The 13,321-nt window shown below is 36.1% G+C and overlaps 1 protein-coding gene across 2 annotated transcripts in view; it reads right to left on the reverse strand.

Annotated features, from left to right (window-relative positions):
* Window positions 1–2,074: 2,074 nt before the first annotated feature.
* Window positions 2,075–13,321, reverse strand: part of sytl5 (synaptotagmin-like 5) — a 55,142-nt gene continuing 43,895 nt past the window's right edge. For both annotated transcript variants that reach the window (XM_056465431.1, XM_056465428.1), the window contains 3 exons: window positions 12,823–12,955; window positions 12,327–12,535; window positions 2,075–8,168 (listed from right to left, as the gene is read on the reverse strand). In XM_056465431.1, the coding sequence (XP_056321406.1) occupies window positions 8,023–8,168; window positions 12,327–12,535; window positions 12,823–12,955 (488 nt within the window). In that variant the 3' untranslated portion in view covers window positions 2,075–8,022. The remainder of the gene's footprint in view (window positions 8,169–12,326; window positions 12,536–12,822; window positions 12,956–13,321) is intronic.

Here is a 13,321-nt window from a genome sequence, read left to right on the forward strand (position 1 = left end):
TCTTTAGGCCATGTTCCAAATCCTTACAAGCTAGCTGTTATTAAGCCTATTATTAAGAAACCACAACTGGACCCCAGCAATTTAGCTTATTATAGGCCTATTTCAAATCTTCCATTTATGTCTAAAATACTAGAAAAAGTTGTTTCTGCTCAATTATGCTCCTTTCTGCAGATGAACAATGTTTTTGAAGTGTTTCAGTCAGGTTTCAAAGCTCATCACAGTACAGAAACCGCATTAGTGAAAATAACCAACGATTTACTCTTAGCTGCTGACCAAGGGTGCATCTCGCTATTAGTTCTACTCGATCTTAGTGCGGCATTTGACATTATTGACCACAATATCCTCATAGACCGCTTCAATTCTACAGGTGTCCAGGGACAGGCTCTACAATGGTTTAAGTCATACTTATCTGACCGTTACCAGTTTGTGAATATTAATGGACAGCTTTCACAAATCAGCCCAGTAAAATACGGGGTGCCTCACGGATCAGTTTTAGGCCCTTTGCTGTTTTCGATATACATGCTACCCCTGGGAGACATTATTAGAAGACATGGGATCAGCTTTCACTGCTATGCAGATGATACTCAATTATATATTTCAACTAAACCTGACGAGACGTCTAAACTGTCCAAGCTAACTGAGTGTATTAAAGATGTTAAAGACTGGATGACCAACAATTATCTTCTCTTAAACTCAGACAAAACAGAATTATTACTTATTGGGCCAAAATCCTGTACACAGCAGATCTCACAACTCGACCTGCAATTAGAGGGATACAAAGTTAGCGTTAGCTCTACTATAAAAGATCTGTGTGTCATATTAGATGGCAATTTAACTTTTAAAAATCATATGTCCCGTTATATAAACCTGCCTTCTTTCATCTGAGAAATATCGCTAAGTTACGAAGTATTCTATCCATCTCAGATCCATGCTTTTATAACTTCTACGCTGGACTACTGTAATGCTCTGTTTGCTGGCTGCCCAGCATCCTTTATTAATAAACTTCAGCCAGTACAAAACGCAGCTGCCAGAGTCTAGAAAATATGATCATATCACCCCAATTTTATCCTCCTTTCACTGGCTGCCTGTTAAGTTTCGTATTGATTTTTTTAAATATTGCTTCTTACATATAAAGCTTAAAATAATCTAGCTCCTTTTTATCTAAGCAACCTTCTGTCTCGCTACAATCCAACTCGCTCTTTAAGGTCTCAAAACTCAGGGCTTCTGGTAGTACCTAGAATAGCAAAGTCGAGTAAAGGAGGTTGAGCCTTCTCATATATGGCTCCTAAACTCTGGAATAGACTTCCTGATAATGTCCGGGGCTCATACACACTCTTGCAGTTCAAAACTAGATTAAAGACCTATCTGTTTAGTAAAGCATACACATACAGTGCATCACTTAGCGGCATGATACATGAATGTGCCCCACGCAGGTTTTTGCATCTGGCTTGCAACTGGCTTGCATGGTTCGGGAGCTGCACATCGATGGATTTGCTCTTTAGTGTTTGGATTCTCAGTAGTGATTATAAACCACACTGAACTGAGCTAAACTGAACTGAACTTAAACACTGAACTGACACTGTTCCAATTTACTATGATCTTATATGTGAAGCTGCTTTGACACAATCTATATTTTAAAAGCGCTATACAAATAAAGGTGAATTGAATTGAAATTTGCCACACCCACTTTAGAAAACTATAACAAACGTAAATTTTTGCCACGTCTGGGGCATGTGCAAAGTTTCGTTAGATTTCGAGCATGTTTAGACCCTCAAAATCACGATTCATTGCGGAGAAGAAGAAGAAGAAGTAGAAGAAAAAGAAGTAGAAGAAGAAGAAGCAGAGCAATTCCAATAGGGCCTATGCACCGTTTTGGTGCTCAGTCCCTAATTACAGTATATATTACTGGATTTATAACCAAATAAACACATCATTGGTGAGAAGGCTTTAGTCAAATAGTAATAAATGTAACTACAATGTGTAGAGTATGTAGGGAAAGATAAATACAGAAAATTGCTCAGAAAAATGTGGTGGAAAAAAGGAAATTAAACTAATTTTGTTTATTAATGTTTTATTTTTTTTGTAGCAATGATAAAGTACAGTACAGAACAGTCCTAAACACAGTCGTCCTGACGTGAGATGAAAACAGCACACACACACACACAGAACATGCTGAGAGTTAAACAGCTTCAGACAATATTAGACATGTCAAACATCGACATTGATAAAGCCTTATACATGCCACAGAATCTCTCAGTTTATTATAAATTGTCATAATTTCTATTCACTTGACTGATGCTAACAGGAATATTAAGAATGGAAGGGGGTGTGCACATTATTCATGGAGACTTCACAGTGACATGACGGCTCGAAAACGATCAACTGCGAGAATTAACTGTTACTCTCGCCTCAAAACTCGCTGTAGGGGATGTAGGCGTTGTGCAATATGTATGCAAATTAGGGGTGTAACAAACACAAATGACCGTTTTGAAGGCAGGGTTCAGTAAGTTTGCAGTATTGCAAGGAAAAATATGTTTTCCTTTATTAAACAGTGGCCTTCTGAAACAAATCAACTTTAAAGTACACATGAAATCAAAAGTAACAATAGTGATTTTGTTAGCTCATGTTGGTAATTTTGTGGTGATGTCATTAAGAAAAGAAAAAGATTTGCCATTGTAATCTAAAATTGAAATCTGGAAATGCACTTCCTGTTTTCAGTTCAATTCTCAGATTACGTCTGTCTGAGGTATTGGGTGTGGCTAACATATCCAAGCCCCTCCAACTGTCAGTTTTGACAGCGCTATGACAACAAACAGAAATAGTGAGGAGGAGGAGGAGGAGGAGGAGGAGTCTGTTAGCTTGTAATAACTCTCCCTGAACCATTTTCCTGATCTTTTTGAATGAAATGACTACTTTACTACATCCAATCAGCTCACAGTAGAAAAAAACAAGCCACGCCCACTGTTTTCTCATTGAATATTCCGTTTCTATTGGATTTACATCACAATATGGGGGAAAAAGTCACAGCTTCCTTTTCATGCAGACCTTAAACAGTTAGTGTTGCTATATAAGGCTTTTGCTAAATGGGGAGGATAATGAAGTGCTTATACTTCAGAATGCAAAATATGTTAGCTAAATATTGTTTGTTGAAATTACAAAAATATCAATGTAGACTTATGACTTCAGTTAATTCAGCTCCTACTATTGTAGCTGACCTCCATTACACTCGCCCCCCCAAACTGGGTCATGGCACCAATTTGACCTCTGTGGTTCTATTTGCCCCATAATGAGTAGGGTTTGAACTGACATTTCCAGCAAAAGAATCATGGGCACACTGACAAAAACACTAAAAGTCATAGCCTTTAGCATCAGAGACTAGTGGACCTCTTGAGGCCATGGAAGTGAGATTTTTCAATGCACAGCTCCTACTAGCGGTCATCCATTACCCAAACTGGGTTGGCTCTGTGGTTCAAGCCAACAATTTAATCACACTGGTGAGTGCCACTGAAAAGGGCGGCAAAGACTGCTTTAGTTTTACTCTGATACTGTGACTCAAACTGAGGACAGCTAATAAAAGCAGTCAAAGTATATCATGTAATGTAATGCATTACATTACAAAGTATATCAGTAAATTCTATTGTCACATGTTCTAAGGTGGGATCTTGGTTTTTGAAATTTCGTTCCACAGTACGCAGAGCTCTGCATGTGTAGCTGATAAAACACAGCATTCCTTCTCTAAAAATACAAATGAAATAAAAGACCAACAGCTGAAAGAATTCAGTACAAATGTGTATTGTTACACCCCCGGTGCATATGTGTTATATCTGTGGGGGTCTTTTTCGATCCACTTTTCTACTATAAACTCAGCTCGAACCAGTAACATTTCTATAGTTCATTTTAGTCCGAGGTCTTTTCAGTTTTTTTGGTTTGAATAAATATTATGCTTTAGCACTTTTTCCAATGCTACAATACTTTCTCCTTTGGGGTGAGGCTGTCTATGTGATAAAACTGTGGCAGATGGAGAAATCTATCAGACAACAACATTGTCAATGTAATATTATGCATGCTGACTGACTGGTCTTTAGCAAACAGTCTAATGGTGTCTTAATCTACTCCACATTTGGATTTACGACTATCATTTTACCAAAAAAACACTAGAGTTTTAGGGGAACTGTGAATCAAGATGGCATCTCTAGGCTCCGGTTGCCTCTAATCAAGTTCATGAACCTTACTGTTCCCAGATATATCTTTTTACGCCACACATCTATTTTTTTTACACTAAAAGTATGCATAAAGCACTTTTGAATCCAATTCCAAATTAATTAGGTATGAAATTAAACAGTCAGCATCAGTTTTAATGTTTATCATAATATCATCAATCTTTTGTGCATGTCAACATGCTCATAAAAATATGACTCTCTCACGTGCAAGCGGTGATATTTGTGCAAACTGGATTTATGTTTTTCTTGTTGTGTATGTGCAGGGAGGAAGTGCTTTGTGCTTTGTTCTTTAAGGACAAACATGACCTCTTATTGGTGATGTTCACTGTGCTCTTTTTAAATAGTTCTTATGTGCTAGGCAAAACTTATGACGATCTGGTTTTGATTCAAAGTATAATCACATCTGGGTTGACATGAAGTGTGGAGCAACATTTACACCTGGTTTGAGATTTGACACATGCAGGCCCCATCTCTGCCTGGTATTAAAGACATAGTTCACCCAAAACTAAAATTCTGTCATCATTCACTCACCCTTCGCTTGTAAAAAACCTGTTTGAGTTTCTTTCTCCTGTTAAACCCAGAAGAAGATATTCTAAAGAAATGGGTAACTATTGACTTCCATAATGTTTTTCCTACTATGGACGTCATGGAGGTTTGGATTCAGTTGAGGGAGAGTACAATTTTCATTTTTGGGTGATCTATCCCTTTAACATGCATTCAAATACATCTCTTGTGACCTCTTGTGTTCAGACTTTGTTGAAAGCCTTCCTTATTATTTTGTCACGCTCTACATCACTTTCACAGGAACTTTCGGTGTGACGCACAAGTGAGTTACTGAATCAACAATCCAATGTTAAATGGCCATCAAGTGAACAGGAAAGCAAGCAAATAATAAAGGATGCGGATGGCAACTACAGTTTCTATCTTAATCCATGCGTTTGGGTATAGTGCAGAATGAACACCCTGTTTTGGCACACTTTCCGACAGCATGTCTATGCACAGAGGTTCACAATCAACCTCATGCTTTTACAAGATGACTGCCATCTGATGTATCCAAACTGTACCTGTATTTATCCTGTTGGCCAGTTGTTATCGGATTGATAAAAAGTCATTGTGAATCTGGGCCTCAGTTGTCCAAAATGTGAATCCACAACAAAAATCTATTCAACTCCAAATTCAAAAGTTCCCATTAGCAGTTTTTTCAGCAGCAAATTTGGTATGTTGGTCAACGTAAAAATGTTGGTTTGACTTCTGCGACTGAGCTGTGCTTCATTTGTTTCTACACTATTGAAAAGCACACAATCAACATTTCATTCCAAGAAATCTGGTAATGCGGACTTACCTTTAGAGATGGTTGAAAAACCTGTAAATCACATTGGTAAAGTAGTGCCTAGACCAGCGAATCATTCACTGTAATGTCAATGTTTGCTAGTTACATGCGGCAGCATCATTTACTCAGCCTCAAGTTATTCAAAATCAATAAAGTGGAAAGTACACAGTTTGCTGGTCCCATTTTTGATGACTTCTGTAGTAAATAACAATTGTACGGAAGTCTACAGGGACTAGAAACCATTTGGTTCATCAAAATATCTGCTTTTGTGTGTTCAGCAGGGGCAAGAATTCATACAGGTTTAAAGGGATAGTTGACCCAGAAATGAAATCTCTGTTATCATTTACTCACCCTTCACTTGTGCAGAACCCATTTGAGGTTTCTTCCGGGTAGAGTTGCACCAGCTGTTCGTAAGTTCTTTCTTAAACTGGAACGAAAAGTCCACACTACTGCCTTAGTAACTACTAGCTAGTTTGTAACTAAATTTGTTCTCACTTCGGTTGCACCACATGTTCTTAAGGTAATATCCAATAAAAAGCATTTAAATCAAACTGTAGTACAATTCTGCAACTAATGCATCTATATATGTGTCCTAAAAAAATTATAAATGATAAAAATTTATAAAATAAAAAATTATACAAATTTTATTGTACATTAAATTACAGTCAGTCACTACAGTCAACGCACACACCTTCATCGCGAGCCGTGAATACAAAGTTATCGAAACATTAAACTTGATTTTTTATTTTCTACATATGAAAGAGAAAAGAGCAAGAAAAAAACTCATCTTAATTGATGGACACAATTAACACAAAGTGAAGTTTATTTATAATCTAGGATCACATGCTTATGATTGCTTGCGGCTGGCCCTGCATTATCCAATTTATGATTCACCAATCAGACGATTCCTAATCCACTATAAACACTCCAAGTTCCATATAAGAGCCATCTTCGTTTTGAAGAACCCCCCTTCCACCCCTACTCCTGCTCCTTTCCTAGATGGGTGACACGGTGGCCCAGTGGTTAGCACTGTTGCCTCACAGCAAGAACATTACTGCTTCTAGTCCTTACCAAACCAGCCGACGTTTCTGTGCGCAGTTTACATGTTCTCCCTGTGCTCACGTGGATTTCCCCCGGGTTCCTCTGTTTCCTCCCACCTTCCAAAAACATGCAACTTAAGTTAATTGACTAATCCAAATTGGCACCATAGACATGCACCTAGTAAGTCAGGGGTGACCGACCCTGTTCCTGGAGATCTACCTTCCTGCAGATTGCAGTTGCAACCCTCACCAAACACACCTGCCTGTAATTATCAAGTGCTGTTGGAGTTGTAATTGATTGGTTCAGGTGTGTTTGATGAGGGTTGGAGCTGAACTCTGTAGGAAGGTAGATCTCCAGAAACAGGGTTGAGCACCCCTGTAGTAAGTAGTTTATTTCTTAAGAGCAATCACTATCTCTTCATTAGCTACTACCGCAGAGGAGTTCTCGAGATCTACCTGATCTCAAACTTCCCTCTCGCCTTGCAAACGTTAGGGATGAGCTCAGGGCTCTCTCTCCAGGGACAGCATGCCAAACAAGCTTTATAGTCAATCATCAGCTAAGTGGGAACTCTTGAATCACTACTTGGTAGAAAATTAAACTTTTCTTCATGTCTTTTATACCGGGTGGGGGGGTGATATGGCTGCCATAAATATTTAGTCAGAACGTAGTGTTATGTTTAAACTAAAATCTGTGGTGCAACAAAAAAAAAATGTAATAATGCGTAAGTTGTAACCTAGTGTCCCTTTAATTCACAACTAGGCTATGTTTTAACTTACGCACTGCTGGTGCAACTGGCCCCTGTTGAACACAAAAGAAGCTATTTTAAAGAATGCTGGTTGATTGGACCCATTGACTTACATAGTACTTTTTTCCTACTGCATAAGTCAGTGGTTACCCTCAACAAGCATTTTTCAAAATATCTTCTTTGGTGGAGACAAAAGGAAGAAACTCGAACAGGTCTGAAAGCACATGAGGTCAAGTAAATGATGAGGTAGTTTTCATTTTGGGGTGAACTATCCATTTAAAGGGTAAATAAATGATGACAGAATCATCATTTTGTCTTTAATACAAATAAATAATTATAAATGCTGCCTAAAACTTTATGTTTGTGCTTAGATTAAAAAGGTAATCTCGTTTTTTGTGCTTAATACACACTCACTAGTCCATTAAGAAATGTGATAATCCTGTGTGTAGAAAAACCCCTTCTTTTGCTAACCAACAGATGAATCTCAATGCCAGGTGTAAACAGGACCTCAGAGGCCCTTAATATGTTCCACAGATGTGTTTAGATCATTTGAAGTGCATGAGTACCATTGAAATGAGAATCTGGTTGGTCCGGGTACTGCTCAAGAACATAAAGAGCACTTGAAAGTGTCTAGAGGCGATGAGATACTGTATGATGAGTATTGCCGGGGAAACTCTTTTCTGCTGTCAGTCCGTCTTCCTCCTGGCCATGCTGGATCTCAACATCAGTGTGCACTCTTGAGGAACCTCAGGGTTGTCAATCATGCGCTGCCAGAGCCGCTGCTCCTCCCCGTAAGCATCGTTCCAGTCCACTTCCTTCCCATAACTCAGACCTGCAGGCCACAAACAGGTCAAAGCAGAGCTGCTTCACTCTCAGACACGCACGGTGGAGGAAACTCAACAGATGGTTGAGGAAATTCTGTCATATTTTAGCTACCTGGGTGACGCATTTTTTGATAGCAAAGAGACCATTTTTTGTCATTGATAGCAAAGAAGCCATGAAACATTTTTACAATTGAAACGTTTTGTCTTCAAAAACAAAATATGCACAAATTATTATTATTTTTTTCTTATTGAAGTAATGGCTTCCAGAACAAATTTTAGTAGAAAATAATTAACTTATTAATAATTAATTTATTAGCTATTAAGTTTGTGTTTGTGTCTTAAACTTTCCAAGCCTCCTGTTAATCAAAACAGTAAAATTGTGGACTATTATAATAATTCAAAATAAACCTTTTCTTTTCTAATACATTTTAAAATGTGATTAATTCATGTGATAGCAAAGCTGGATTTTCTGCATCATCAATCCTGTTGTCAGCATCACATGATTCTCCAGAAATCATTCGCATATGCTGATTTGGGGAATTTGATAGATACAATAAAAACAGCTGTGTTGTGAAATATTACTTACAATTAGAATAACATAAAATGTCTTTTTTTATTGCTGTGATTCAAAACTGAATTTGCAATGGTCTATATTCCAGTTTTTTTATTGTAATCATTTTAATTTAATAAAATTACATATATAACATATACAGGGGGATTCAAAAAGAATACCACAACTTTGAAAATCTGTATTTAATCAAAGAAACATGATGCAACCTTGGATAATTAATCAATGTGAAGAGCATTTCAAGTTTTTTTTCAGTACAAAACAAGTTCATAGATATTCAATATGACCCCCTCCAGACACTTGAGTGACATCAACCCGATACTTGAAATCGTTCCACACTCGATGTAGCATCTCGGGCGTAACAATTTGGATAGCTGCAGTTATTTCTTCTTTTAGTTCCTCGATATGAAACTTCAGAGTTTTCTTAAATCGACGACAGAAAGAGCTTAACTCTCCGTTTCTTGTTTGCAGAGTTCTTAATTTTCAGAGTTGTGGTATACTGTTTAAATCACAGTTGTGCTGCTTCACAATGTAAGCTTTCATCTTTTTTATATTTATTTATCTATAAAGGACATATGTTTTTCCATAGTGGCAGTAAAATATTAATACTCCATACATTTGTACTTCAAAGAAATTGTATTATTTTGAACTTCCCATTGATCGCATCTTAAAATGATTCGTACATTTCAAGTATAGCTAAAAAAAATTTGAAAGGAAGAAATTCAACACTGATAATAATAAGAGACATTTGTTATTATTGATTAAAAGTGCAGTAGGTGATCTGCCTAAATGCTAACCGGTTAGCATAATATCTTTCAAATACAATCCCTCCCCTGCCATCCAAATCCATGGCTGCTGAAATCCAAATGTGATCATGTCAATCGCCAGTAAAAAATCTTTTGTACTTTATAATGCTACAACTGTGAAGGAAAAACTGTATTATATCTAGCACGTTTTTAATTATGTAGTTAGCAAGCAAAACTTGTCATCACTCTCTCATTAGTCTCACTTATCAGTCTCACTCTATTATGCGCTTTGTCCTAAAGAAACTACTGTGATTGGCCGGCGGGCTGCAGGAAATACACTTATTACAAAGCCATACTTGCATGCTATTTCAGACTGAATATTCAGCGTAGCATGGTAAACAGGGATAGGGAGCATGTCACAGGCTGTCAATGTTCAAAAATGAACCAATATGAACATAAAACCAATTTCACCTCAGTAAAGCAGGCTAGGCAGAATAGCGCTATTTACTGATGTATTGTTGTTAAACTAAATAAATATCTACATTATCGATGCTGTAAAAGTAAATAATAGAAATAGAAAATAGTCACAACAATCGTTCGCCAGAAGATTCTAGTGGCTGAACAACACTTCTGTGCATATAACCCATTCGTAACAACAGAATCTACATCAGCTTTGCATGACTAAAATACTTTTAAAACATAACGTTATCCGTCTAAAAGAAATACTTCAGCCATGGTGTCATCCTTCCTTCAGCGTGCAAAAGTAACTCCAATATTGATTCAGGATTTTAAAACGTTTTGATTCAGCATTTGTTATTAGCACTGTCACTCGTGTCCACATGACCGCGGCCCGCTTGAATGCGCATCAGCAGATCTGCATGAAAAGGTGCACAGTACCAATCTGCATTTGCTGACAGACAGTTTGGGCTACTAATCAGAATTATCGGAATTATTGGCCTGACAATATTTAATTGGATGAACATCTTATGCTTTACCCAGAATATAAAAATACATTAAGATCATTTACTTTTATCATTACTAGTGGAATGTGAAGAGACTTTCAACCAGCACAACAAAAAATGTCTCTGAAGACAATCACCTACTGCACCTTCAAGCACCATCTTTGAATCAGAGGAAAAAACAACATCTTAAAATATATTCACATTAAAAAAACTGTTAACTGAAATTCAATGACAATTTTATAATATTTTTGAGCAATTAAATGCAGCCAAAATTTCAACTGGCTATATATAAATATAAATAAGTAAATGTAAATATGAACAACTTTCCTGTCTTTTAAAAACAATTCTCCTCAGATCATATATGAAGGCAAATAATACAGCTTGCAATAGTACTGTTATGTCTGAACTATCATTAAACGCACATATCACTGTCCACTTTTACAATATCTTGTAGTTTAGTAGAGTTTTTTTCACACATGGAGAGGTTAAACAGTCCTAACAGAGGTCAATTATTTCAAGAAATCTTAAAGGTACAGTAGAAAAATAAACAGATTGACAGGGTAAGTAGATTTAGAAGAAATATAGTCATGTAAATGAAAAACATTACTAATTATAAATATTGAATTTGTGTATGAGTCATTTTAATACATCGTCGTCCATGAGAAACAAACCACTTGATCATGAGCGAGTGAAGATATGAATAAAACATCTTGAAATTAGTTTAGCATGAATACAGAATGTGTTGCACGCAGTAATGCTTCATGCATCATTGATGACAGATTAAGCAGACGTTTAGAAAGATCATTAGAGGGGAAATTTGATTCAAGAACATTTGGGACCAAATGATTCTATTCATGTGAGTCACAGAACATTTCACAGCAAATCAGAGCTGGACAATTCTAGCATATTAATGAGGGAAATATCATTTTAAATAGTAATGGTATTCTCAGAATGCAGAGGGGAAGTTTAACTATGGTATAGAAGTGGATAAAATGAACTTTGGTAGACTTTAGTAAATGAAGTTCCCTCTTTTTCTTGAGAGAATTTTTATTGTTTTTTATTAAAGTATTAAAATATTTAGACTTACTTTCAAGTCTTGTTATATTAATTCATATGTAAGATTTTATAATTGAGGAACTGTAATATAGGTGAAATAAAACAGAAACATTAAATGACAAACATATCAAATTAAATTCTGAAATATGTTTACAAAATAAATCAGAAATAAGCACATTAATACAAAAGCAACATAAATTTGTGTTAAATAATAAAAATCAACAATTTAAAAATGACATTTTTCCTTTGGCCTTTGGAGCTAATAAATAAATTTTTCCTGTTTTCTGCTCGATTTAGTTTAATTGATTTAGTTTAACTTTAATCAAATGAATAATTATGTGGGTAATATTGCATCAAAATTAGTGTTGTTTCATATTATTCACATATGCAAAAAGAAATCTGCTTGTCTTCAGTACATGCAGGTAATAGATTATTTTTTATCATTTAAAAGATTAGAATCCTTAAAATAAACAAATATTGATAGTTATCATCAGGAAATGTAAAAAATACTAAAACATAATAATATTCTGACTGTTTAACAGACATTTTTGTCATATTATCTACTATAACAGCATAAACTTACTGCTGAAATAGCAACTTCCATATAGAGTACAAAAATGCATTTCAGTATTGATTTCACCCACTTTATATACAGAAAAAAAATGACTTTACTATTTGCAAATCTAAAAACAAAAAAAAAAAACGGAAAAAAAACAACACAAAAAAAAAACAAACACAAAACAAAACAAAAAACAACCAAACAAAGCAAAAAGCAAAACAAAACAAAAAAAAAAGGACACAAAACAAAACAGTATGAGCGTTAAACATTCTGACCTGTCCCAGCACCGAGCCTCACTCCACCGAGGAAGACGTTGCTGGCGAAGGGCTCTCGGTCCCACACGGTGAGCTCCAAACACACACTGTCCAGATCACTGTGCTGCAGGCCGCAGTAGGTGAACGTGTGATTCCAGCGTGGGTTTACACTGCGCTTCACCACCGCCGTCTTGTGCTTTGTGCTCTTCTTGTCATCCGGCAGCAGATATCTGATAATGCAGCCAGAAAGAAAAAAAGATGCATGTGAGTCTGTGGTGCATTCACTATAATGAGCAAATTATAATGATTTCTGAAGAATTACAGGAATAAATGACACTTTCTACTACATTTGATAAAACAGTTCATTTAAGCTGTAAAAATATTTCACAAATGTGACTTTTTTGACTGTATTTTTGATCAAATACATGCAGCTTTGGTGAGCAAAGTATGCTTCTTTTAAAAATATAAAAAACCTTACTGATCCCAAACGTTTGACTGGTAGTGTTTATGAGCTCACCCTTTTACGAATGGGTCAGAAGAGCCTCCTTTGACAGCTGTCAGGTTTTTTGCCTCTTTGACCAGCAGCTCCACCATTCCTCCTTTAGGGAGAGTGATGGTCTTCTTCTTTCCTTTAAGAAATCCCTTTTTCACTGAGGAATAATAAAGAGGTTACTTAAACAAACTAGTAAATGCTCAAATAGCTGATTTTGAAATTTGGTCTCACTGCAATTTTATAAAGCCACTAGAAACTATTTTTATAGTGAAAAATATTAGATATGTTAGATACTCGTCTGGACTTCAATCGAAATTCAATTTTATTGTATTTTTTATACTGTCCTAACAAAGCCTAAAATAACACTCACCGAGCAACAAATGTGTGTAAAACTGCTTGAGAATGGGTTATTGTAGCAATCATTGAGTTTAGAATGATTATTAGATTGCAAGACATTCATGTAAGCCACTCCAGATAAAATGCAACATGCACCAATGTTTTTCCAAAGTTTCTAATGAGAATG

Source organism: Danio aesculapii, chromosome 9 (assembly GCF_903798145.1).
Source record: "Danio aesculapii chromosome 9, fDanAes4.1, whole genome shotgun sequence".
NCBI classification, from domain to species: domain Eukaryota; kingdom Metazoa; phylum Chordata; class Actinopteri; order Cypriniformes; family Danionidae; genus Danio; species Danio aesculapii.